This window comes from Passer montanus, unplaced genomic scaffold (genome assembly GCF_014805655.1).
Source record: "Passer montanus isolate IOZ18808 unplaced genomic scaffold, ASM1480565v1 scaffold3, whole genome shotgun sequence".
Lineage (NCBI taxonomy): Eukaryota > Metazoa > Chordata > Aves > Passeriformes > Passeridae > Passer > Passer montanus.
In genome coordinates this window covers 20,371,399-20,394,933 of record NW_024367707.1, presented here as the reverse complement: position 1 = coordinate 20,394,933, position 23,535 = coordinate 20,371,399, and the positions used below count along the sequence as shown (strand labels likewise).

The window sequence follows — 23,535 nt, the reverse complement described above, 5'->3', positions numbered from 1 at the left end:
AGCCCGCCCGCCGCGGCTGAGGGCGAGCAGGGGGCCGGGCCGGGCCGCCCCGCCCCGCGGCATGCCGGGAGAGGGGGGGCGGCACGCAAGGTAGGCGGGCGGGGCCAATGGCGACGCGGGGCTTGAGGGCGCCCCGGCGTCAGCTGCAGGGTCTGAAAATCGATTAGCTTGGAAAAGACCTCTGAGGTCATCGAATTGAACCTATGATCGAGCACCACCATGTCAGCCGGACCGTGGCACTCAGTCCCACGTCTGGTCTTTCCTTAAACACTCCTAGACCAGGTGACTCCACCTCTTTCCTGAGCAGCTCACTTCAATGTCTTACACCCTTTCCGTCAAGAAATTCCTCCAGAACCCACCCTGGCGCAGCTTGAGACTGTGTCTTCCTGTACTGTCGCTGGTTGCCTGGGAGAAGAGGCCGATCCCCATCTGGCTACAACCTCCTTTCATGTGGCTGTAGAATGGCAAGGTCTCCCTGAGCGTCCTTTTCTCCAGGCTAAACAAACCCCGCTCCCTCGGCTGGGTCTCACAGGACCTGTGCTCCGGTCCTTTCACCAGCTCCACTCGAAACAAACCCCGCTCCCTCGGCTGGGTCTCACAGGACCTGTGCTCCGGTCCTTTCACCAGCTCCACTGCCCTTCTCTGGACCAATTCCAGCACCTCCATATCCTTGAACTGAGGGGCCCAGAACTGGACACAGCACTCGAGGTGTGGCCTCGCCAGTGCTGAGTACAGGAGCAGAATTACTTCCCTGCTGGCCGCTCCATTTGCAATACGCACCAGGATGCCATTGCCCCCGGTCTGCCGGGGCTGTTCAAGGAGCAGAGCTCAGCCCCGGCCTCCCGCACGCAGCTGGTGCCCACGGGGATCAACCTGAAGCGCCTCCTGCATGGAGCACCCGGCTTCCCGTGCCTGGCACCCGCCTTCCCCGGCCACCGAACCCTCGGGGGCTGCTCGGCCTCGGACCCTGCCAAGGGGGCCGGTCCCGAGTCCCTTACACCGGCCCCGGCAGTGACACACGCCTGCCAGGGTAAATGAGTCACCACCGCACCCTGCGGGCACACCTCGCCCTCGTTCGAGGGTGCAGCAGGGCTTCCCGAGGGGTGGAGGGAGGCTGGAGCACCAGGAGCAAGGACACAGGGGAGCAAGAGGCGGCCGGAAGCCAGCAAAGAGCACAGCGGTGCACAGACGTGCAGGGGAAAGGGAACGGAGCTCCGCGCGGTCGGATACACGCGGTGCCTGTGCTGTTGTGCTGAGGAGAGCTCATTCCAGAGCAATGAAAAACCGTGACAGGGTCTGTGCCGTGTCTGGGGGAAAAGTATATAAGTACAATTAAGGTATTACGGTACCCAATAGACATGATCATTCTACGGACTTGTTTTCCATTAAATAGAAGTATTTGACATGCACCTCTTCTTGAATAAACACAGAGTCTTCCCTGTTTTTTTCATGGAACATATCTGTATCTTTTCCCAGCTTTTAAAATGAATCACTTGTTTCCACCAGCTACCAGCCTTTTTTGAATGGTTGTTTTCCTTCAGAAGACAACAAGAGTTGTGTGTTCCTGTACTGTTACCTATGTTGTCGAACAACATTGCAAACTTTGTTGATGTCCTTCCTGATCATGATTATATGTTACGAGTGCTGACACAGGCCTAATGGAGCCTGGAATAGTTTGTGCAGAAGATATCATTGGAAAAAGCCATGAGCTTGATGAACTGCCCTATTCTGTGTCAGCATCAAGGCCAATATGTTCCCATTTCTGTTCCAGAGGCAGTGTGTCAACCAACAAACAAACAAATACCTTCAAACTCAAAGTATTCCTTGAAGCTACTCTCTAGCATTCTCCCAAAACAAGACTTGTCAGTGTTAAGATCCTCTCCAAAGGCACTGAGCATAGTGACAAGAAGATTGAAGTAGCAAAATCAAGAGAACAGACAAGACTGAGCAGACAAAGTAATGTGGAAGGGGCTGTGGAGAACTTGGAAGCTGAGGGAAGAACATAGAAAAATTAGAGTTAATGAAAAAAAGAGAAAAAAAAAGAAGGAAACAGGAGCATCTAGCAAAATGTTAGATGGGAGAGGGCATGTGGAGGTGGTGGCAGAGAGAAGACAGGTAAAAGGTGAACTTTATTGAGGGATGACAAGCAACACAATTTGGAAAAAGTGCAAATTCAGTATTTAGCAAAAAGAAGATTAAAAATGAAAGTACTTCAGTGATTCCAAAAATGTTCAAATTGGGATTTGGCTGTTTTTTTGGGTTTTTGGTTTGGAGTTTTTTGGTTTTTTTTTTATTTGTTTGGGGTTTTTTTTGTTTTTTTTTTTTTTTTGGGGGGGGGGGGGTTTGTTTGTTTTTGTTTGGTTTGGTTTGGCTTTTTTTGTTTGGTTTTTTGTAAATAAATTAAAGACACTTGGTGTAGCCAGAATAGACATTAATCCAGAAATGGGATAAATGTAAAAACAGTAAGTAAAAACGAAGAAACCAGCTGCAGGAAGTGTTCTTTTAAAAATACAGATTACTGGAAATAAGAAGCTGGTGTTGACTGAGATTTGTGCAGGTTAGGGAGCTATGGTCACAGTTCTTCCTGTAAATGCAGTCCAACCAGTGGCAAGAGAAAGATTTGAAGTGTAAATAGGAAACACAGGCTGTTATTTGATCCTAACATAGGCTGTTATTCTATTCTATTCTATTCTATTCTATTCTATTCTATTCTATTCTATTCTATTCTATTCTATTCTATTCTAATCTTTATTGGATATGAAGTGGGAATTTTAGTATGAGAGCTTGAATTTTGTTGAAAGGAGATGGTGTGGAAAAACAAGATGAGAAGGTAAATTGTCAGACTTGGTTTAAGAAAACACATCAGAGGAAAGTGGAGAGAAGGGAACAAACTGTAACAAGAACTTGTAAGAGCAGGGCTGGCAAGGGAAGAAATAGCACTGAGGAAACTTCCAAAACACTATTAATGCACACCCAAGAGATGAGTGCTCAGTTCCTACGTGCAGAAAAGAAGAGTGAACTTTAAGAGTGACATTTAACTGCTACAGTGAAAGCAAAGTACACAATAAATGAGAAGATGAAGGAATGATAAAAGGTGTTTGGCTAGACTTTTCTCCCCAGAGAAAAGGCAAATTGGAGCCTCAATTCCCACAAATATTTTGAGAGAAATTAATTTGGTCCAGGAAAACTCAGGGAGAAAAAACCAAAACAGATGTTCAGATCAGACAGAAATTGTAATGATTGTTAGCACAATGTGGGTTACTCTGGCAAATGCTATACTGAAGAATATCCTTATACAGTTTCTCTTTTGAAATTTACTTTATTTACATTTCTTCTTCATGGCCATTTTGTTAACGACTTTCAATATTTTTAGAAATCAAAGTACATTGCAAATTGCAATACACATCCAGAAATGAGATAGGTTGCATTTCAACCACTGAAGTGATGAAAATTTCATCAGAAACATTCTTTGGTTAAACAAGCACAGCAGTTCAAAATAGCTGTGCCTAAATCCTGTACCTGCATTTCTTTTGTCCAAATTAGCAAGAAGTGAGAATCCAACTTTTCAACTTCATTTTTCTTTTTTCAGGTATACAGAAATGACTAAATACATCTTTTAAATATCCCAATATCACAGGTAAAATTTTAACCATGTTGCACAAACTTTTTTTGGGAAGCTACAGAAATAAGGCAAATACAGAACACATGGAAATTACACATCAGCTAGTTGAAATGCTTAATAAATACATAAGACCTCATCAAGACTAATGAAAATGCTTGTTTAATCCAGTAATTAAAGCTCAATAAATAAATGGGATTTTTGATATTGACTTGAACTGAAGCAAGATCAGACTTTACAGTCTTAAGGAAGTATGGTTTTATTGTAGAATTACAGACAAAACTCTGGGTTCAACACTTCAATAAACATCACTTACCATGTGATGACCAATATTACTTGAGACATTTGTCTGTTTGAAGAAAAATTAGAACTAGCCTATAAATAATATAAAGCCCAAATAAGCAAACTACTGTCACCTCCTTTTTTTTTTTTTTTTGGTCTGGAAAATTCCACTCAAAATCTGCAGGTCATATTTTTGATGAATTTCTACAAACTTTCAAGGACTCATATGGTAGTTATTCCTTGGGTGAAGGAAGCATGAAATGAGAACAGGTGATGTAAGACAGCATTTCTTCATGAAGCCCCTTTTGTCACTTTACATGTCCCCAGCATTTCATTTTTTAAGGTTGTGTGAAGAGCCTCACAGCAGGTCCATACAGGAAATCATTTTGATGAATGTGTCATTTTACAATACAGAAGCGACTCCAATTAATCTGTGTGTGCAGGGAGGCAGCCTATAACAAGTAGTGTGTTGTAAATTCAAAACCTTTCTTAGTGCACGCTGACTTCTTAAACCATTAAAGCTCTTCTGAACCTTCTTGACACAACCCCTTACTGCTTCAAGGCTTGTTAATAAGGCAACGGATAGGACATAGGACCATGTCACTGTTGCCAGGGGATGTGAATGAAATTGGGAGTATAGTGACAGTAGCACTTCTAAAATTCTTCCTCTCTTCTTCACCTCATTTAAACATTGAGATTGTATTCTAGATTTGCTTAATCTGTGTGTATTTAGGAGTGGGGGGCAGAATGGGGGTTTCATGTTTCTCTGGGAACCGTAGTGAACTGGGATAAGGAAATATGTAATTATGTTTTCACAGAATTTCACACCTGTGAAATTCTCTTAGAATCACAGAATCACAGAATTTCTAGGTTGGAAGAGACCTTCAAGATCATCGAGTCCAACCCATCCTATCTTATACCTCAACTAGGTCATGGCACTAAGTGCCACATCTAGTCTCCTTTTAAACACATCCAGGGATGGTGACTCTACCACCTCCCTGGGCAGATGATTCCAGTGTTTGACCACTCTTTCTGTGAAAAACTTCCTCCTTAGGTCTAACCTGTATCTCCCTTGGCGCAGCTTGAGACTGTGTCCTCTTGGACTGGTATTATTCCTGTTGAACTCAGTTTTAAAATTCCATTAATCCTAATGGACAAAGTCATCAAATCCATAGCGGACAAAGATCCTCATGGCAAAATTATAGCAATCGAGGAGGATTTCACTTGATGGTATTCTCTAAGTCTGTATAAAATGGGCCATCTTGCTTCAGTATTACACAATGCAAGATTCAGGGGCAAACTCAAATGTGAAAATGCAGCTCATCTGCCAAGAAAAAAAAAAAAAAGGAAATAGATTCAGGCAGGACACTTCCTGCTTTTGTGTAATTACCTCTGCAAAAGATCTGCACGGCTAACAAAGTCTCTGGCAATGAGACAAGAATAAAAAAAGCTTAGTGAGTGTCTAAACACAGTTTCCCCCCTCATTTGCCTTGGCTTCTTACAGAATTTCAGGAATAGTAGTGATGCCTGGGGGCTGGTACTCACCCTAGGGCTAAGTTGGGCACCCTGGGGCCCCTTAGTAGTTAAACCAGCATGGTGCCCAGCTGTTCTGGGAATGACTCTCTCTCTCCCTCCTTGCCTGAGCCAAAATAAGCTCAGCTACACTTAATTGGCTTCCAGCTGATCACAGCTCATGCAGCTGCCTCTGAGCTCTGCCCAGGGATTAACCTGTACAAGTTCAGGGCACTCACTGAGGCACTCAGGCTCCTCCCCAGCCCAGATGTGGTGCAGGCTGATGACCAGAGCTCAAGAGCACTCGCAGGGATGCTGGAAGACCTTCCCCACAGGCACATAAAACCCATCTCAATGTGTCTCCTTCTTAATGTAACAGGGAGAGCAGACATATAATTTTCAAACTGTGTGGTGACTTGCCTGGTTAGCCATGGGAGTTTTCTTTCTGTGATACCCTTAAGAACTGCAGAATAACTTTACCAGGAGGACATCTAGAGAAAGAGCTGACAGTGATTAAAATACCTTTGAACTCTTTTGGTATTACCACATGAGAAGCCTATACATAATGTGTTTGCAATGAAGTTTGCACTTTCCACCATGAAAACCAGTTTTTCATGGCCTGAAATACCTACCATCTTTAGGTTTCTTTATAAAATAAATGCATGAACAAGCGCTTTAAATCTTGGTGAGGAAACAGAGTTAAGGAACAGGCTCCACCCCTCAGTGAGTTAGTGAGGGCTTACAAAAATCAGTTGCACAAGCCAGTTAAAAATAAAGCAGTGGCTGGAGCAGGGAGGCAAAAAAAAATTATTGGGACTACAGGCTGTTAAAAATACTTTTCCTGTCTCAACAGGAGCAGGCTAGCTGAGAACATTTACTCAAATTCTTCTTAGGAGAATGTTTATACTTGTATTGAGATAATCCTTGTGGGGCTGATTTGATTTTGGCCTTTAATGTGTTTAACCAGCTTTGTGTCAGAGACAAATTATATGGAGCTGTGTTGTTTGAACTGATTGCATTTTTTCTTCTAATGAGAGAAGTTTTAGTCAATTTCCAAATGAAACATCAAATTATCTAATTAGGGAAAAGCACACATAGAACAGAGAAGTTAGCAAATGAGGACAGCTTTAGCAAATAATTTGTTTTTAAACTTAAACACCTAAATTTGCAGCTGTTAAGTTTCTCTTAAAGTATTTACAAATCAAGGGAGACCAAGCAGCAGTAATACCTCCACAATGCATAGAGGGTTCTGAGTAGGCAATCTGCATTTTCTGCAATTCAGAACATTATATTTAGCACATAGTGTAGTTTCCCTGTGGGTGCACAGCAATAGAAGTCAAAACAAACAGATACAAAGCGTTTTAAAAACAGCATTTCGGATGACGCATTGCCTGCTTGAAATGACAAGTCTGTACATTGCAGGGTAGGGCTAATATCCACCTCTCCTTTATAATTTGAAAGTCTGTGTTGATTTATTTTCACTCCACTCCATGTGAGACAGGGCTATTTTGAAGCCTTTTGGGAGAAGAGAAAAATATCACTGTAAAGAAACCATCTACCATGAAATTTTAAAAGTGATTGGAAAGGAAACCCAGGAGATTTTTATCTCAAAGCCCATTCAGTCATCCTTTATTTGGAACTGCTTTTAAATACTCTTCTACTGCAATGGGAGAAATTTCTCCATACCAGCTTTGAAGCCAGATGTGTTCAATGTTCATTTTCATGAAGAACCACTCATAGCTACGAGGCCACTTTCTTACCACTGGGTGCCTGGAAGGACAAAGAAAAGCAAAAAAAAATCAGAAGATGTGCCAAAGCATATGCATAGTCTGCTTTTTTCTTCAGCCTGGTGTGCTCAGCCAGAGTGAAACCTGAGATATGAGAACACCACCATTCATCTTTTTGTCCCTTCCTTGGTGTAAGGTTTGTCATCTTCCTCACCTCAGTCTGGGGAGAACTGCAATCACCAGCAGGCAGCCAGCAATCACCACCTTCCCCCACTGCAGAACCCTATCTCTAAAGGTGTTGTTTGGTCTCTGAGTAAGTGAAAAATAGTTAGAGAAGACTCTTTTAATGTATGTCAGGGTTGTGATTGTATCTGTTTAAAGAAAACAGTGTCCTGAAAATAATACATCTTTGGTAGCACTTGTGGTACAGAGGGAGGGCTAATAAAACTGGGTAGCAGGTAGAGCATTGTCTCTGCAAGCTGTCACCTCTGACAGCCTTCTCATCCTGTATTTTTGTCTCATTTCTCTGGTCTCCCTTACAGCTAGGTCAGACAGATTCTCCCTGACAGGGTGCAGATGTCTGCTCCCCAAGCCCCAGCGAGCGTAGCTGTGGGAAGCTCAGCAGCGATGCACAGAGGGGTACCACAGTTCAAGTCACTGTTCACAGGAACATGGGTGGGAAGTGGTGCAAGTCTGGGGAGCAACGTTGGCTCACTGCCCTCTGCTCCTACAGAGGACCCTGCAGCAGAGGTGCTTGGTTTGGCAACCTCTTGGTTTCCCTTTCAATGGGAAAACTGCGTTTCCTACAATTTTCTAAGTTATCCCTTTGAGCACCTATGATTCTGGGGTTGATAAGTGGCATCAGATGCTGCTGGCACTGGATGTGCCCCAGCAGCCCTCACTTTATCTTTTTGACTCTTGCACCCTGACAGCAGAGCATCCTCTGCTGAGGTGCTGGTGGACTCTGGATCACATGGAAATCTAATTCCTGTGAAGTTTGTAAAGAAGGCTTGTGTGTCAATATGGCTCCATCTGTTCATGGTCCCATTTTTGCTGTTGGTGGTACACCCTGACAGAGTCCCATCCTGTAGGTCAGAAGGAATACCATCTCTGGGCTGTTTTGGATCCAAGCTCATCCCAGTTTCGCAGCAGTCTTTGACTGACCAGGCAAGGTGCACCTGGAGGACAATCCCTGGCAGCCCATGTGGGAGGTGTGTGCCCCAGCTAAGGTTTAGGCTCTTCACACCTGTAATTCTGGAAACCCACTGAAGGGCATGGGGGCACACCCTGTGTGTGTGCTACACATCTGGGTTGTGCTTGCATCTGTTCAAAGGAGACTGCTCAGTCAGTACTATGGCTTGGAAGCAGCTGGGACATGAGGAGATGTAATTAAATTTATAAGCTCCACCCTGAAAATGTTTGTAAACCCAAAGGCAGCAGACCTCAGCTCTGTCTCTAAATCCACTACCTGTCATAAGGTGGGGTAGAATCATTAAAGATAACAAATACACCATGGAATTATGGAATCTCTCCTTGAAACCAGGTGACATATCTTCATAATCCCCAGATTATAAACCATGTGCTTTACCAAAGTCCAACACTAACTAACTGCATTTCCATAATCCATTTCCTCAGGAGTTAAAAGGTCTGTCATTCCAAGCCACACAGAAACCAGCACGCTTCATGGCCCCAAAGCAAAGGTCAGGCTTGTTATTTCTCAGATTTTCTGTACCAAACGACCACATTTGTGTATTTGTCTCAAACCCGTGGGTTGCACTCTACTACATGCCTGTTAGATACAGACCTGGAAAACATTGCTTGCTTGGCAAATTCTACTTCCTCTGGAGGCACCGTGACCATCTGTCCCATGAGAGTCAGCCTGGCGCACCTTGGATCCTCTGGATCAATTACGTTTTTTCTGTGAGAGAAAATTGCTCATGAGTAATAGCTTGCTTGCTTTTTTAAAGGTTTTTGGAGAAGTGTGGACTCCTGCTCACATATAAAAAGCTTTGTCAAGCCATGTGGGTCCTCTCTACTCCCAGCTATACTGTTTGGTAGAGGAGGAAGTCTGGGAGGAACACTTGATTGACATATAGCTCTGCTGTAAATAGTTGCTTAATTTTAACTTATGATCACAAAAATTGAATTAGCATATATTGGATTGTAAAAAAAATGTGAAAATACCAGTATTCCCAGACAGATGTACAGGCCTGTATTCAGGATTCTGAGAAGTAATGAGATGGTTAGTCTGTGTCTATGCCTACAGAAATGAGTATGAATATGTCTATCTGTATGTAAAACATAAGGTCTTTTCATTGTGCTTGTCCTAGAAAATCAATCCTTGTTCATTTTTTACCCATTTTTCAACTGGTTTACACCAAATAGAAAAGTTCTCCAATTGCCTTCAGCCCAAGACAGGGAAGGTACTTGTTACTTTTTGGGTCTTTGTATATAGTAATAATAAATAACTCCTGTGGGTAACTGCAGGGCAGTTGCTGACTCTTGACTATACAATACAAGGACATAAATCATAAGTAAATCTACCAATTACAAAAAACCAAAAGTTTATGAAATGACTGCAAAAGCTTTGATCCTGGCAAATACTGAGTAGCCCAAAGTCCCGTCGCCAGCAGTTCGAGACTGCTTAGTGTCTCAGGGAACCATGTTCCCATGTCAGCCCAAGAAACTACATTAGAAAATGAAAGCTGTATTTCTTCTTCACTGTGTTTTTCACAGTAAATTACATCTCATCCATATATAATTTTACTTAACGAAATCGGCTTGAGCCCTTTAGCCTTAACTGTGTGCAATCTGCAATGGCTTCATTTTTGGTTATATTTCTCAATGTGGGTCTAGTGTATGCAGGAAACATATGGGCATCCTCCTGCAGCTAATTTAACACCTGCAGATTCTCCACAGATGGTTATGAGAGACTGTGTAGCTCACTAGATAAAATAGCTGCTTTCCTAAAGAGGGTCATGAACAGAGATATGTAAGGAAGTACAGGAGGCTGATTGATACTTGACTATGTCCGGTAAACATTTGCCACTGTCTGCAGTCTGACCTCCAAAGTGCCATTTGCAGTCACATCATCTCAGGGACACTATTTCAGTGTCCTGCTCAGTCTGGAGCAGCAGTTGAAGGGGATGTTCAGTTTAACAACTTTTGGACAAATTCCACTTGTATTTGTTTCCCTCTCCCATGCTTACTGATGGGAGGAACGGTCAAGGCAAAGATCAGGCTCTGACTTTCTGCCCACATCAACTTAAAATTTTCTCTAGTAGCATCTTTTAAGTTATGAAAGTAGTGTTCTAAGTACCCAAAAATCTGCATTCCCTGCCCAGGCACATGGATTTATTTCTATTAGTGTGTATGCAGAGTACAAACTTGTACTTGATCTACATGATCACCTTGGTACACCATAGATCCTCAGCACTGACTCCTACTGCCTGCTGAAGATGTCACGTCTGGGTTCCGGTGGCCTGAAAGTTCTCTGTCCCTAAGGAACAGCCCCAGGGACACCCATAGCTCCTGGGATTTCTTTTGCATAGGCTTTGGGTGTTGTGTGGCTGCCCAGTGAGATGCTCACCCACCAAAACACAAATAAATAAAGCTCTGTCCCTAAGGAGCAGCCCCATGCCTCAGGGACACCCATAGCTCCTGGGATTCCCTAAGGAACACAGCTCCATGACACAGGGACACCTGTAGCTCCTGGGATTTCTTTTGCATAGGCTTTGGGTGTTGTGTGGCTGCCCAGTGAGATGCTCACCCACCAAAACACAAATAAATAAAGGCAAATACAGTGAACACAGCTGAAGAGAAAGGAACCAATCCCACATGCAGAGGGTGTCAGCTGAGGGTCTGTGTGTCCAGCAGCCAGGGCAGTGCACATTCACACTCTTGCACCTGTTGGCCCTGGATGGTGAAGTGTTCAAGTCCATTTGAAGCAATCTCCTGATCTATTGTTATCTTTTATAACAATAAAATCTTAATACTGTACCCAAAGCCCTCTGCATATATTTATATATTCAGTACATATTTAACATTTATACTGATGAAGGAAAGAGACTTCTTGCATGCAGAAATTCAGCTCAGAAAATTGCTTTAAAACAACTGTGCATCTGAATATATGATACAATTTCCTCCACAGCCAAACAGTATCATAAAACAACTGAAGAGCCAGGGAAAGCAGGAATAATTCCAAGTGTCTTTCTTGCACACAGCTCCTAAGTAATATGTGGTTAATTACTTTAAGAGAGGATTTTGATAGAGATTATTATTAAAATATGTCTGTGTTTCACAGAGCAGATCGAGGTGATAGATTTTGGATGTGATCAGGAGCAGTGAGAAGTTTTGTTCTGACCTTCTCAGATTACAATTATTTGGTGTTTTTGTTCAAGTCCATGTTTATTCTGAAAGAATAGTATTTGATTTTGAGTAGGCTATAGAGCTGATGTAGCTGTGGTTAAGCAGTGAACCCTGCCTGTCTTTGCTGAGAAAGTTTTGCCTAATAGGACTAGTGTCTGATGTGACTCTTCCACAACTGACATGAAAAGCTGCTCTCCACATTTTTGGCTGACAACAAAGCCCACACACTGTGCATCCATAGCTTGAATAGTTTTTTTCATGTTTTGGTTTTTTTTCCCCTGGCTTCTTCTGTTTACAGTTTTCTCTACATTCTCATGAAGCAGAGTGCTACACTGATTGACACACATAATACTATTTTCCCAGTAAAAATTATTCAAACTGAATTTTGCATATTGGAATAATGTTCCGGAGGGTCAGTTTTTCTGGGAAATGACTCAAACAAATTATTTGTTGAGATTATGTTAGGTGAAGTTTTGGAAGAGCTGAACAGGGCAGTGATACATTAGAGTTCAGCACACTGTTACTACTTTCTTGGTTTTGCTTTCAGGCCTGCCTCTTATCAGAGGGTTTTTTTCAGATTAGGAACCTTGTATTCTAATCTGACATTAGCATTAGTATTTTCTTTTTCAAAGGAACCCTTCATATTCTGAAGTGGATCTGCTTCTGCATTTCTTTTTTGGCATAGTGTTTCCCTAATGATGTTTGATTACTTTGATACTTCTTAAACCATCAAAACCCACTAAACTTACAACTACCATTTCTAAATGTTGTGAATGGGTCTTCAGTTTTCAGTTGTTGCCAGTGCAACTAATACAAATGCAGGATTTGCTTCCTTGGAGCAAGGTCATATAGTCAGGGATTTATGTAATATTTTTACTTAAGATAATAAAGAGATATTTACTAAAACATTCCTCACTTGCATCCGCAGAGGTCTAGTCGTGCATTCACTAGACATCTCTTGCCTCTGCATAAATACGTATTCAGCTCTCAGTCCCTGAGTTCCTCTCATCTTTCTGGCACAAGAACAAGTACATGCAGAGGAGAGGCTTTATGTAACATTTGTGTGCTGCTGACTGGGTGTGAGGGGGAGGCAGAGTCAGGGGTAGACATAATGCTCTGTTGAGGAAACCAAAAGCGGTGCCTCAGGTGGTTTTGTCTTTACCAGAATCAAGCCCTCTGTCTCCATGGAGAGGACTTCATGAATGCCATAGTAAAATATGAACGGAGGGGAAGAGAAAGCAGGTAACTGTGAAAGAAAACCAAGCAATAGGGAACACATTCATTTTTTTCATGCTTATTTCAAATGCATATGCTTTGTTGCAGAAAATTAGGAAGGCCAGATTAAAATGGAAGAACATTCAGTTTATGCATTTTATAAGAAAACAGTGTATTAAGAGATATCATCTTAATTATTCATCTGGTCTGTGAAGACAGAAGAATTGATTGTTCCTGTTCCTCTGCTTACAGTGAGCAAAGTAGGTATGCAGAGTTTGACCCAGCCTAGGCAGTTTTCTTCCAAGTGTGTGAGATGATATCACCTACAAAGGTGCCAGCTTTACTGAGCTTAAGGAGAGGCCTGCATCCAAGTAAAAAGTATTTCCCAACAGAAATGCAATGTTGCACAGCACACTGCTAATGACCATGTCCCACTTATTTTACTATGTAACACTTCCGCAATTTCTGGGTCCTGGTTCAAGAGTGCTTCAGAGTAAAGAGTGCCACCTACTCATTAAATTGTTTACTACACTAGCCATCTCTTGGCATTTAATTAGAAGGTCTTTATACAGCAACTATGCAAGTCCAGTGTTATGAACCTATGCTTCAAGCTGCTGTGGTTATATTGGCACACAAGACGATGATGCTGGGACTTGGTTAGGATTCCCTTTCACAGCTGAGATCTGTGCTCTGACTGATGATGGTCTGTCTCCTGGTTTCTGACCAAAGTATTCCTGAGTATTATCTTCGTTCTCAGCCTCTGCAATCCATTAGCGAGGTGACACTGATCTGCCACAGATCAACAGGCAAAGCAAATTAAGAGTTTGGAAGGCACTTGGGAAGGAAAGCCAGGTACTCCCAAGAAGGAACCAGTAGGAGAAAGGCAGGAGGGTTCAGTACTGTTCCAGTCTGGGTCTATACAGAGGAATCCCTCTCTTCTTCCCTAGACTCCTTTTCCCACAAAGGAGCTGACATCCTTCTCCTCCACTCCCTGAGGAAACAAGACCTTCCACCCTCCCTGGGAGAATACACATATGTCCCCTGAACACATTCCTCCCTGCCGTGTGAGAAATCACTGCTCTTATCCCTCTACTTCTTCAGAGCTGAAGAGAAAAGAAGTTAGGAAAGAGCTTTGTCCTATTGCAGAAAAGAAGAGACAGAGAGCCAATCAGAAAGCCCCAGAGAACAATTTCCTTACATTTGTTTTCTACTTTAAAGCACACAGCTCATGAGTGGCATAAGGGCAATGACTGCTTCCACACAATCTAAGCTCTCCTATAATGGTAGCAGTCGTGAAAACCCATGTAATTAGGAGATGGGGATTGGCTGCTGCCACAGCTCATCCCTGTCACCTCCCATGGCTGCAAGGTAGGTGACTGTCACACCCTGCACAGGGCTCCTCTTCACATAGCCTCAAACTGGGCACAAGGTGAAAAGGCAGAGTTATTTTTTACTATATAAAATGCATCATAGGATTTTTCTCCCCCAGAATCTACAGAAAGGAAGGGAGGGAATGCTCAGTCCTTAGAGAGTTACTGTAAAGTGCATGTAATTTTGATTCATAAATGTGATTAATTTGGAAAAGTAAGTTACTCTTCTCATTCATTTCCTTTGTTCACCACTAACTACCAGAGTCTCTGAAGCAGAAGGAATGTATTGGTGCTGCTAATCTGCATGGCATGAACGTCAAACAAAATCTCCACTGAAAGCAATTTCATAATCTGAAAAGCTGTTGCTGGCCTTCAACCGGATATGGCTAGGCAGATCAGCCCTGCTCTGATTTTGACAAGAATTTCTTTATCAGCCCTGTTTGGGAGCCAGCAAAGTTAGTCAGAACATCTTTGCTTTTGGAATAGGTCTTCTGTTCTGAATCTGAAGTCAAGTCAGGGAGCTAAAGTGTGCTGGTGTAGTGACTATTCTATTAATCTAAGTGAGCCTGTGGTCATAATATATGTGTTTTAATATGCTAATGTGGTTCATATGTTAATGTTAATAATAGTTAATGTATTTTAAATAATTTCATTCTTTCTAGAAGATAATCCTTTGTAAACTGTTTTAATTACAATGTGTTACGTGAAGCCAGTCTGTTTGCCTCTCTCCATTGACAATAACAATGCATTTCTTCAGCTGAACTCTGTGTTTCAGACAGGAAGCTTTTATATAGTTTAACAACTTTATATAGCATAGACAATTCATGGAGAAAAAAAAAGAATCACAGCATCAACTATTTTTGTAAACAGAGTTAGAGAAACACTGTTTCACTAGAAAAGGGATTTTAGGAAGTTGGTTATTTAAGAATACAGGAAAAATAGTAATTTAGAGCTGTATTGTGTGCATTGGGTCATGATGATAGTAGGTTTCATGTTTGACTTTCTAATTTGGTACCTTCATTTTAAATTTTTTTTAAACACAGATTTTTTTAACTACAAAGTTTTCAGGAACAACTACTGACATAATTATTTGCATATGACTAAAAAGGGCCAATATAAATACTAGAACTGGAAATATGTCTGTACCACAGAATCAGGAGGTGGATCTCAAAAATTGATGGATGTCTGAATGTCTGAATGTCTGAATTCAGCCTTTGTCTTCTGCATGAGTAATTTGTCATTGTGTGAAGGTACAGTACCAGATTTCTTTGTTATATTAATCCTCATATTAACAACAGTGATTCTACAAACCCAGCAGTAGTTATATGTTAGAGGCCATATGACATCTCAAAGGTTGTGCCTTCCACCCATGGCAGCCTTATTGTCCCTCAGGATTGCCCAGGGAATGAAGTTGGATGTTTGTGCATGCTGCCAATCCACCACACAGCAGGAACCCAGACCCACAAAATTCCTCTTCTCTTCCCATGGCTTGGTGGCTCAGCACTTCCTGCCAACATTTTCCATGCAGCATTTAGGAAACCTTCAGAGTCAGCTTGTGTCCACTGAAGACATCTGCCTGATCATGCCAATCTTCTACCTCAAGCACCAGATGAGTGTGGTGGGTAAAATGGCTCTGATGGAGATCATAATCAAGAGGGAAATCTGAATTCATGAAAATCACTCATGGTCTGCAGTGTGGATTTGAAACACCATCCTCAACTAATAGCAGGAAAAAACCAAAGGTGGACTGACTCCAAAGCTCGCTGCTTTCCCCTTGTATGAAAGCCAGTTCATGGCAGCCACGTAACTGCTCCTTCTCTAAGAAAGCTGCAGTGTGTCCCTCTGAATGTGCTGAACCTGGTGTCAAGGAGGTGACACACATTTAAAATTAATTGCCTGTTTTCCAGGCTGCAGCTGTAATGAGGCAGACTCAGGAGCTTACTTGGAAAGAGGAATCCTCTGAGCAGCCTGTGTGTTGTGAAATGTGTTTAGAACAATAGCTGCTCTATTCTTTAATGTTGGGCTTGGTCTTGCTCCCTCTGAAAGCTGCAGGAATGGAACTCAATCTTTTCAGCTTGTCAGTGGCACAGACATACCAGCTTAGTCTATTTATAGCCCTGAACCATTTAATTTTTCTTGCCTCTATTATCCATTTATCAGCCATCAGATAAAATGCTGTGTAGTTACTAACAAATGCTGCCTCTATCCTGGCCATCAGAGCCTTCTCAGAGAGGGGCAGCCCATCTCCCTCTGGGAAATGGTGATCTCTAGGTCAGAGATGAGGAATCCAAACTGTAACTGCAATACTAAAATGTCTTGCAATTAGTGCCTAGTCAGATGTGTCTCGGCTTTCTTTCTTTCAATATTAAATGTTATTTTTCTTATTAGTCTAGGGTTTTCAAATTTTCTCTCCAGCTGATTAAATATTGAGGCTGGAACACCATAAAGGCCAGTCTGTATTCCTCACATCCTTGAAAGGGAAAATATTCATTGTCAAGGTTTGGAACTTGAGTCTGTTCTGAAACAAAACAAATGAAATTTGCTACTAAATAAATTTAATATCAAATTGGTGTACACAAGTCACTTGAAACTCATTAGGTACACGAAGACATTGAAATGTCAGCTATGTTTTCTTTCTAAAGGCCAGAGATTTCTTTTGCATGCAATAGGTCAGAAACATTTTTCAGGAGAGTGCCAAATACTCCCAGGAGCATTGGCTACAGGCACCAACCAGCTTTCACATTTATTTTGATTCTTGCAACTCAGAGTAGATTAATAATGGAATTCTAATGAAGTTCCACATGAAAACAAGCTACAAATGCATTGCCGGCATACAAGGGCATGAACTTTCTCACACAGAATATTACTCATTTAGCTATTTTACATAATTATTTTGAAACCAAAACAATTAACGATGCACTTGAAGAGAATGTCTGACAAGAATGACACTTTCCTTTGCAAAGAAAACCTCACATATACTATTTTAATACCAGCAGAACCTGAGGTCTCACTGAGGGAAAGGTCTTGCCTCCCATGTAGTGCTAGTAAAGAAGAATTTTGCTATACCAAACTTGAGCCATCACATAGAGCTCTGCACTGAGGATGTTGTGTGCTGCTTGCATGGCACAGCCTGTCTATCTCAGCTGGTCAAGGGCACACTGAAGCTGGGGACAGGCCACCCCAAGCACTGGCAGTAGGGCTGGACACCTTGTTGTTTTCTTCAGTGTCGCACTGTCCACAGAGGCCCTTTGAGTGGGGTAGCAGTGCAGTGGTGTGCTGGGCTGCAGTTTCAGATGGTGCTGCTTTTAAATGCGAAAAAAAATCATGGTTTCCTAGTTTAAAACATACATTAATTTCTGACCCTACTTATAGGGGAAGGAAAGAGAAAAAAGGTGAAGTCCAGTGCCTATACCCTTCCTTGCTGAGAGACAGTCCCAAAGCTTGCTCACATTTTCATACCATCAAAACCTAAAATTGTAGCTCAAGTAAAGACACAGCTTTTCATTGTCTGTATTGCTTGTCCTTTGCACTAATGCAAACCAATATCTGTTCCAGATGAGAACTTCAGAAATAATGAAAAAGAAACTGAACTAAAAACAAAATAAATAATGCATGGAACACTGATCAAACTCTGAACCTGTGTACTCCATTCAGTAGTAAGCTCAATATTTGGAGTATGGTTACCTGCTAAAATGAGAATATTCTATTTTCCACCACCTTCTCTTTTCCTTTCCCCTCTCCTTTGCTTTTCTCTGGCTCTTGAGGAGCTGATTCAAGTTACTAAGACAGGAGAAAGCTCACCCAGAAAAAAAAACAAAACACAAGAGGTTTCCGCTGGGTTACTGAGCAAAAATAGGCCCACCATATGGTCAGCTGGAGGGTGGGGGTGGGATTCCAAGGCCAGGAGCAGTACTGGCCACAGGATGAAAAGAAGAAGGATCAGCAGAAAAACTTATTCTTGCTGTCAGGATATTTTTCTTCACATTTATGTTTCAGCTCAGGCTGAGGCAAAGCCCAGAAGTGATGGGGGGTAGGGTAGCACATGACTGGTGGTGGGGAGGGAGAGTAGGGATGTGGCAAATGGTAATTAGTTTGGACTAAGCTGTTTTGGAAATCCAGGTTTAGCTTCTTGGCCCAGAGAACTCTTCTCACCAGAGAGCACAGTCTCAGGCTGCAGAGGGGACTGGAGAGTCAGGTGACAGAATCCAGGTTTCCCTAGCTGCAAAACAAGCAGCAGTAAATATCTGGCGTACTGATTAAAAGAGTAGGAATTTGAAAATTAATAGTGATGTAATAAAAAGACATCGAAAAAATATCCTCAAAGGTTTGTGGTGTATATGGATTTCATATTTCTGTAAACCATGCAGCATTTCTCTTTTGTTGTGAATTGGCACTTCCCAAACAGGTAAATAGGGCAGTGATGTTGCTAGGCCATAAGAGGCAAAGACTTTCAAGAGCAGCTGTTTAAAGTTAGAGATCAAAGGCCACACTTAAGTGCCTAAGTGGGTGTGTGGTTTTCAGAAGTGCTCAACATTAACACATCATCAATGGAAGCTGCTCTGAGTCTTGGGCCTCTGAAAATAGGACACTGAGTAGTAGGACATAGGACTTAAAATACATTTTTAAGCACTTAGTCTGGATAGTAAGTTTACTATTAGACTGAATGAAAAAGCTCAGAAAGCAGGAATAAATGCCATTAAGCCTGCAGTAAAAGAACGGATATATTTATTTTCTAAATTATTAATCCAAAATATTTAACGAAAATATTTAAGCAATAAGCAAAACCATTCCAGTGTTAACTTCAGCACTTCACTGACCTCCTCAAGCATTCAAGACTGAATTACCTTAACAAATGTTGATGATAGAAGTTTCCTATTAGGTGTTTGACATTGTAAGGGGAAGCCGTGATTTCCATTTCTTGTGAATAGGATGTCAGCCTGAAATTACCTGTACTGCTTCAGACTAAGAAACATTTCATTTTTCTACCATATAACTCTCTAGAAAACAATACATTCTGCAGACAAATACAGATAAGTGTAACAGTAATGTTTTATATTTGCCATTCCCTGCTTTTCCCAGGGTTCTTCTCAGCTAGCAGGATTGAGAGGTGGGATGATACTCAAGGCAATCCTCAGCTGGGGAAATCTAGTCTTAAGATAAAACCTCTCCTTCCCCAAAGAGGACCTTAAGTTGGAATAAAACTGTTAATACCATTTCTTTCTGAAGGAGTCTGTTCTTACCCGTTCTCTCTCTCTCTCCCCTTGGAACGCCAGCTAAGACCTGCTTTGGTAACAGAATTCTGTCTGACACAATTTCGGTGTCATGCACCTCGTCACGTAAAGAGGCCCTTGTAAATAACACTTCACGCAAGGCTGACCCAGCCAAGTTTGCCACATGATTGACTGTAAACAAACATATGGTAGAGATATGTCTTTTTCAAGGAGACAAGAATGGAGGGTGAAATTGAATCATCTTTGAGGTTACACACATGCATTTTACACATGTGAAGCTTTGGGGATCTGAAGTTATTCATTATATGCAAAGAATGGAGTGGAGCTGTTGGAGCAAGTCCAGAGGAGGCCATGAAGATGATCATAGGGTTGGAGCACCTCTCCAGCAAAGACAGGCTGAGCAGTTGGGGTTGTTCAGCCTGGAGAAGGCTCCAGGGAGACCTCATAAACAGACTTCCAGTACCTAAAGGGAGCCTGCAAGGAAGCTGGGGAGGGGCTTCTCGCAAGGGCATGTAGGGATAATGGATTTGAACTAAAGGAGAGCAGGTTTTGATTAGGTGCTAGGAAGAAATTCTTTGTTGTGAGGGTGACGAGACCCTGAAACAGGTTGTCCAGAGAAGCTGAAGATGTTCTGTCCTGGGAAGTGCTCAAGGCCAGGCTGGATGCAGCTTTGAGCAACCTGGTATAGTGGAAAGTGTCCCTGTCCGTGGCAGAGGGTTGGATTTAGAATCACAGAATGGTTTGTGTTGGAAGAAACCTGAAGGGCCATCCAAGATTCTATGACATGATTAAAAAGAAGTCAACTCACTGCTGTCTCTGGAGAGAAGCACCGGGGATTGGATGTAGATTGGTAAACCTCAGACATGGATTTTTTTTCTATTTGGAGGGTCATTTACTGACTGTTTGTGATATACAAGCTGTAAAAAAAAAATTGCAAAGATATCACATTCCATCATATTCTCTGAAGAGGTGGAAATCAGATGGAGTGTCATAGGCCTGAGCATATAATTTGTGAACTGAGAGCCTGAGACCCTGTTACAGAACCCAGACAGCTGGAGCCCTGTCAAGGCATTTAGCAAGGCTTCCAGAGTTTTCAACAGAGCAAAGATGTGAATTGGATAGCCTCTAAAACTCTATGGATTTTATTGGCTAGATAACTATAGACTATTAGAGGATCTTGAACACCTAGATTTTATGTAGGCACGTCCAAGAAGAGATTAAAATTTAGGTATGTTAATGTTCAAGCTGAAAGCCACTCCAGCTGTTGATGCTACAATATACTTCAGTGACACCTCTGCTTTTCTCTACTATGCTTTACCAGGGGAATTTACTGGAAAACAAACAAACAAACAAACAAACAAAGAAATCAATACAGGAAGGAGCATGTAGCTGATTGTGAGAGTCAAAAATAAATGCAGGACATTGAAGGTGGGGACCCAGCATTCTGCTCTGAGGTCTCTGTTCACACTGAAGGTGGTAAGAGGCAGATAAAATTGTTACCTGCAGAAATTTCCATCTGCCTCTGGAAGGGTCAGAGAAGCCATGGGATTCTTCAGAAGATCTGTCACAGTGTTATCCTTTGGTGTCACGTAAAAGAAAGGGATTCCAGTGCTGTTATTGACGGGACCATCGCTGAGAAGTAAACAGTTCCCATAGGGCATACCTTGGATCTGCAAAATCCAAATAGGCAACTGGTTACATCTTTACACATAGACCTTTTCAAGGTGGGGGATTCCCTCAAGGGCTCTGGCAGAGAGGACAGCCAGCCCCATTGCTCCCACTTTCTGTTACCATCATGAGAGAGCATTTCTTGTAAATTAGATCTATCATTTTTCTGTGAAAACAGATCTCTCTTCTATTTCTTCTCTCTAGTCCTGTCCATGACACTATCAGGAACATTTTGTCTTACACTAAGCTTAAAGGAACTACCAAATTAAAAATGTTTAAGTGAACAAATATCTTTTTTTGCTGCCATTGATGCCAGGAAATGTTTACTCTAAACCACTGCTCGTACCTTTCCGTAAACCCAAAAAAATATAGAGACTAATTTAGCCTTGATTCAGCCTGCTTTTTACTCTAATAGTGCCTCCTCTTTTGGTTTTGACTTACAATGTGATAGCATTGGTTTGCAAAAACAAGAAAGCATTTGAGTTAGAATTGTGTTTGAAGTCAAACTGGACATCAGCTCAGCTTCCTGGGCAGGAACATCAAGTTCCTGATGCGGGGGGGAACCAAGCCAGCCAAAGTAAAATCTCCTCTCATGGCAGAGAAGGGACACTAAGGAGCCAAGTTTTCAAAAAGATTTTCTCCCATACACTGCCCTGTGTACACACAGTGGTTATAACGCATGCAAAAATGTCCTTGCCCAGTAGTGACACTCATTAATGTGCTTCAGAATGACATATACTCCTACTATGCTTTTCATCCCACTATAAATAGCAATGACAGATATTCACTTAATTGCTCTTTCTTTTCATGTCTTCAGATATTTTTTCCTCATGGTCTATTAAATGTTAATCAGTAAAATTATCTGTCAATACATTAAATCTTTTACAACAAAATCAAATTAAATATGAATAGTTAATAAGAAAACCCTGGATGATGTTGTTGCCTGAGTAGCCTGCTTTCTGATTTCTAATGTTTATATGCCTTTAAAGTTTTAATGCTTATAGTGCCTATAAATGGCCTTTGTTGGCTTTCCTTAGAAGTAATGCTTTAATGATATTACATAATTTAGAAAATACAAATCCTTGTTTATTATTGAGTTACAATTAAAAAAAACCCCTCTCAATATTGCAGGGCGTGTTCCCATTGCCTAAAATACTCAGTATGTCATGCAAGGTTAATGTTACTCTGGATTCTCAAAAATAATTGTGATCACAGGCAGCATAGTTCAGCATTCAAAGCAGCAAACACCACCCCCCGAATGTCAAATTTTATTATGAATCATATTTTTCTGTATTACTTCTATGTTCTGTCTAAAGGCAGATAACTGCAGACTATATTACGGGTGTAATTCCACCGAGGGTTTCTGGTGAGAGCATAAACCAAAAGAGTTACAATTATATGGTTTAATAGGATTTCCAAAAGCTGATGTAGAATTACAGGCTTCTTCTGTCTACATATACATTCATTTAGTAATATCTTTTTGTCAATCTGCTACTTTGTATTTCACAATAACATTAACTCCCGCTAACTCAGCCAAGCTTCCAGAAGACTTAACGTGCTTCTAAATTTAATTCAAAATCATAAGCTAATTAATCTGTGAATACTTTCAACAGAAAGTTAAGAATGGTTGGGTTGGTTTTTTGTTTTTTTTTTTAATTTCTCTTTTTTCCCCCTTTTGTCTGAGTGGTACTGGATGCTGTGTCTCATCCGAGCGTTTCACTTTAAAATTTTAAAGCTGGAAAAAAGAATGACCCCCAAGAGCAGACCAGCTATTTTGTTTATTGCTCCTGACAGAGAAATCGCTTTTTAAGCTGGTACACCTGGACGGACGGGCACATTTTGCGGTAGCCCAGCAGGCTCTCCTTCTCCTCATCCTCCTGAAACAGCCCCTTTCCAAACCCTGCGATGCAGCTCTGCCTTCCGGCCTTGAGATGTTGCTGTTTCTGGTGTCTCCGGTGCGGGTTTTAGCGCGCATCCTCCCTCCCTGCGCTCCGGGCAGTTCGCGCTGCTCCCGCTCCCGCTCCCGCCGCGGGCTCCGTACCTTTCCCCGGGCGGCCCGCGTCGCCACGAAGCCCCAGGCGCTGCGCCGGGCGAGGCCGCGGGCGGTGCCGGCACGTCCCGGGGCCGCGCCGCCCTCCCGCGGCCGCCGCCGCCGCCCGCAGCGCCTCCGCATCGGCACAGCTCCGCATGGCCCGGCCTGCCCGGCCCGGCCCGCCACGCCGGGTGACCCTGCCTCTGCGGGGCACTGGGACGCTGCTGGAGCCCCTGGATCAGGTATCGCCCGTTTTAGGTTCTTACACGCCCCACAAAACCAAGAAGATGGAGCTGTCCGGGCAGAGGCGGTGCGACCTCTCAGTTTATTAAAGAAGAGACGATCCACGAGGGAGAGTGTCCATGTGAACGCTCCCGCTGCAGGGAAAGCTTCCTTTGGGCGCTGGGGTCAAGCCACAGCAAGACCCCCGGTCCGAGGTGGCAGGCAGCATTAGTTTGGTGCTTGCAAGGATGTGGTTTTGATATGCAAATTCACGGAGCTGCTATTAAAC

General features: G+C 42.4%; 1 protein-coding gene across 1 annotated transcript; it reads right to left on the bottom strand.

The window, feature by feature from the left end:
- Positions 1 to 3,862: 3,862 nt before the first annotated feature.
- Positions 3,863 to 23,165, bottom strand: CREG2 (cellular repressor of E1A stimulated genes 2). Its single transcript, XM_039714429.1, has 4 exons — positions 23,034 to 23,165; positions 20,825 to 20,994; positions 8,945 to 9,058; positions 3,863 to 7,183 (listed from the first exon to the last, which is right to left on the bottom strand). The coding sequence occupies exons 1-4, from the start codon at positions 23,163 to 23,165 to the stop codon at positions 7,036 to 7,038; spliced, it is 564 nt and encodes a 187-aa protein (XP_039570363.1). The 3' UTR covers positions 3,863 to 7,035.
- Positions 23,166 to 23,535: the final 370 nt, after the last annotated feature.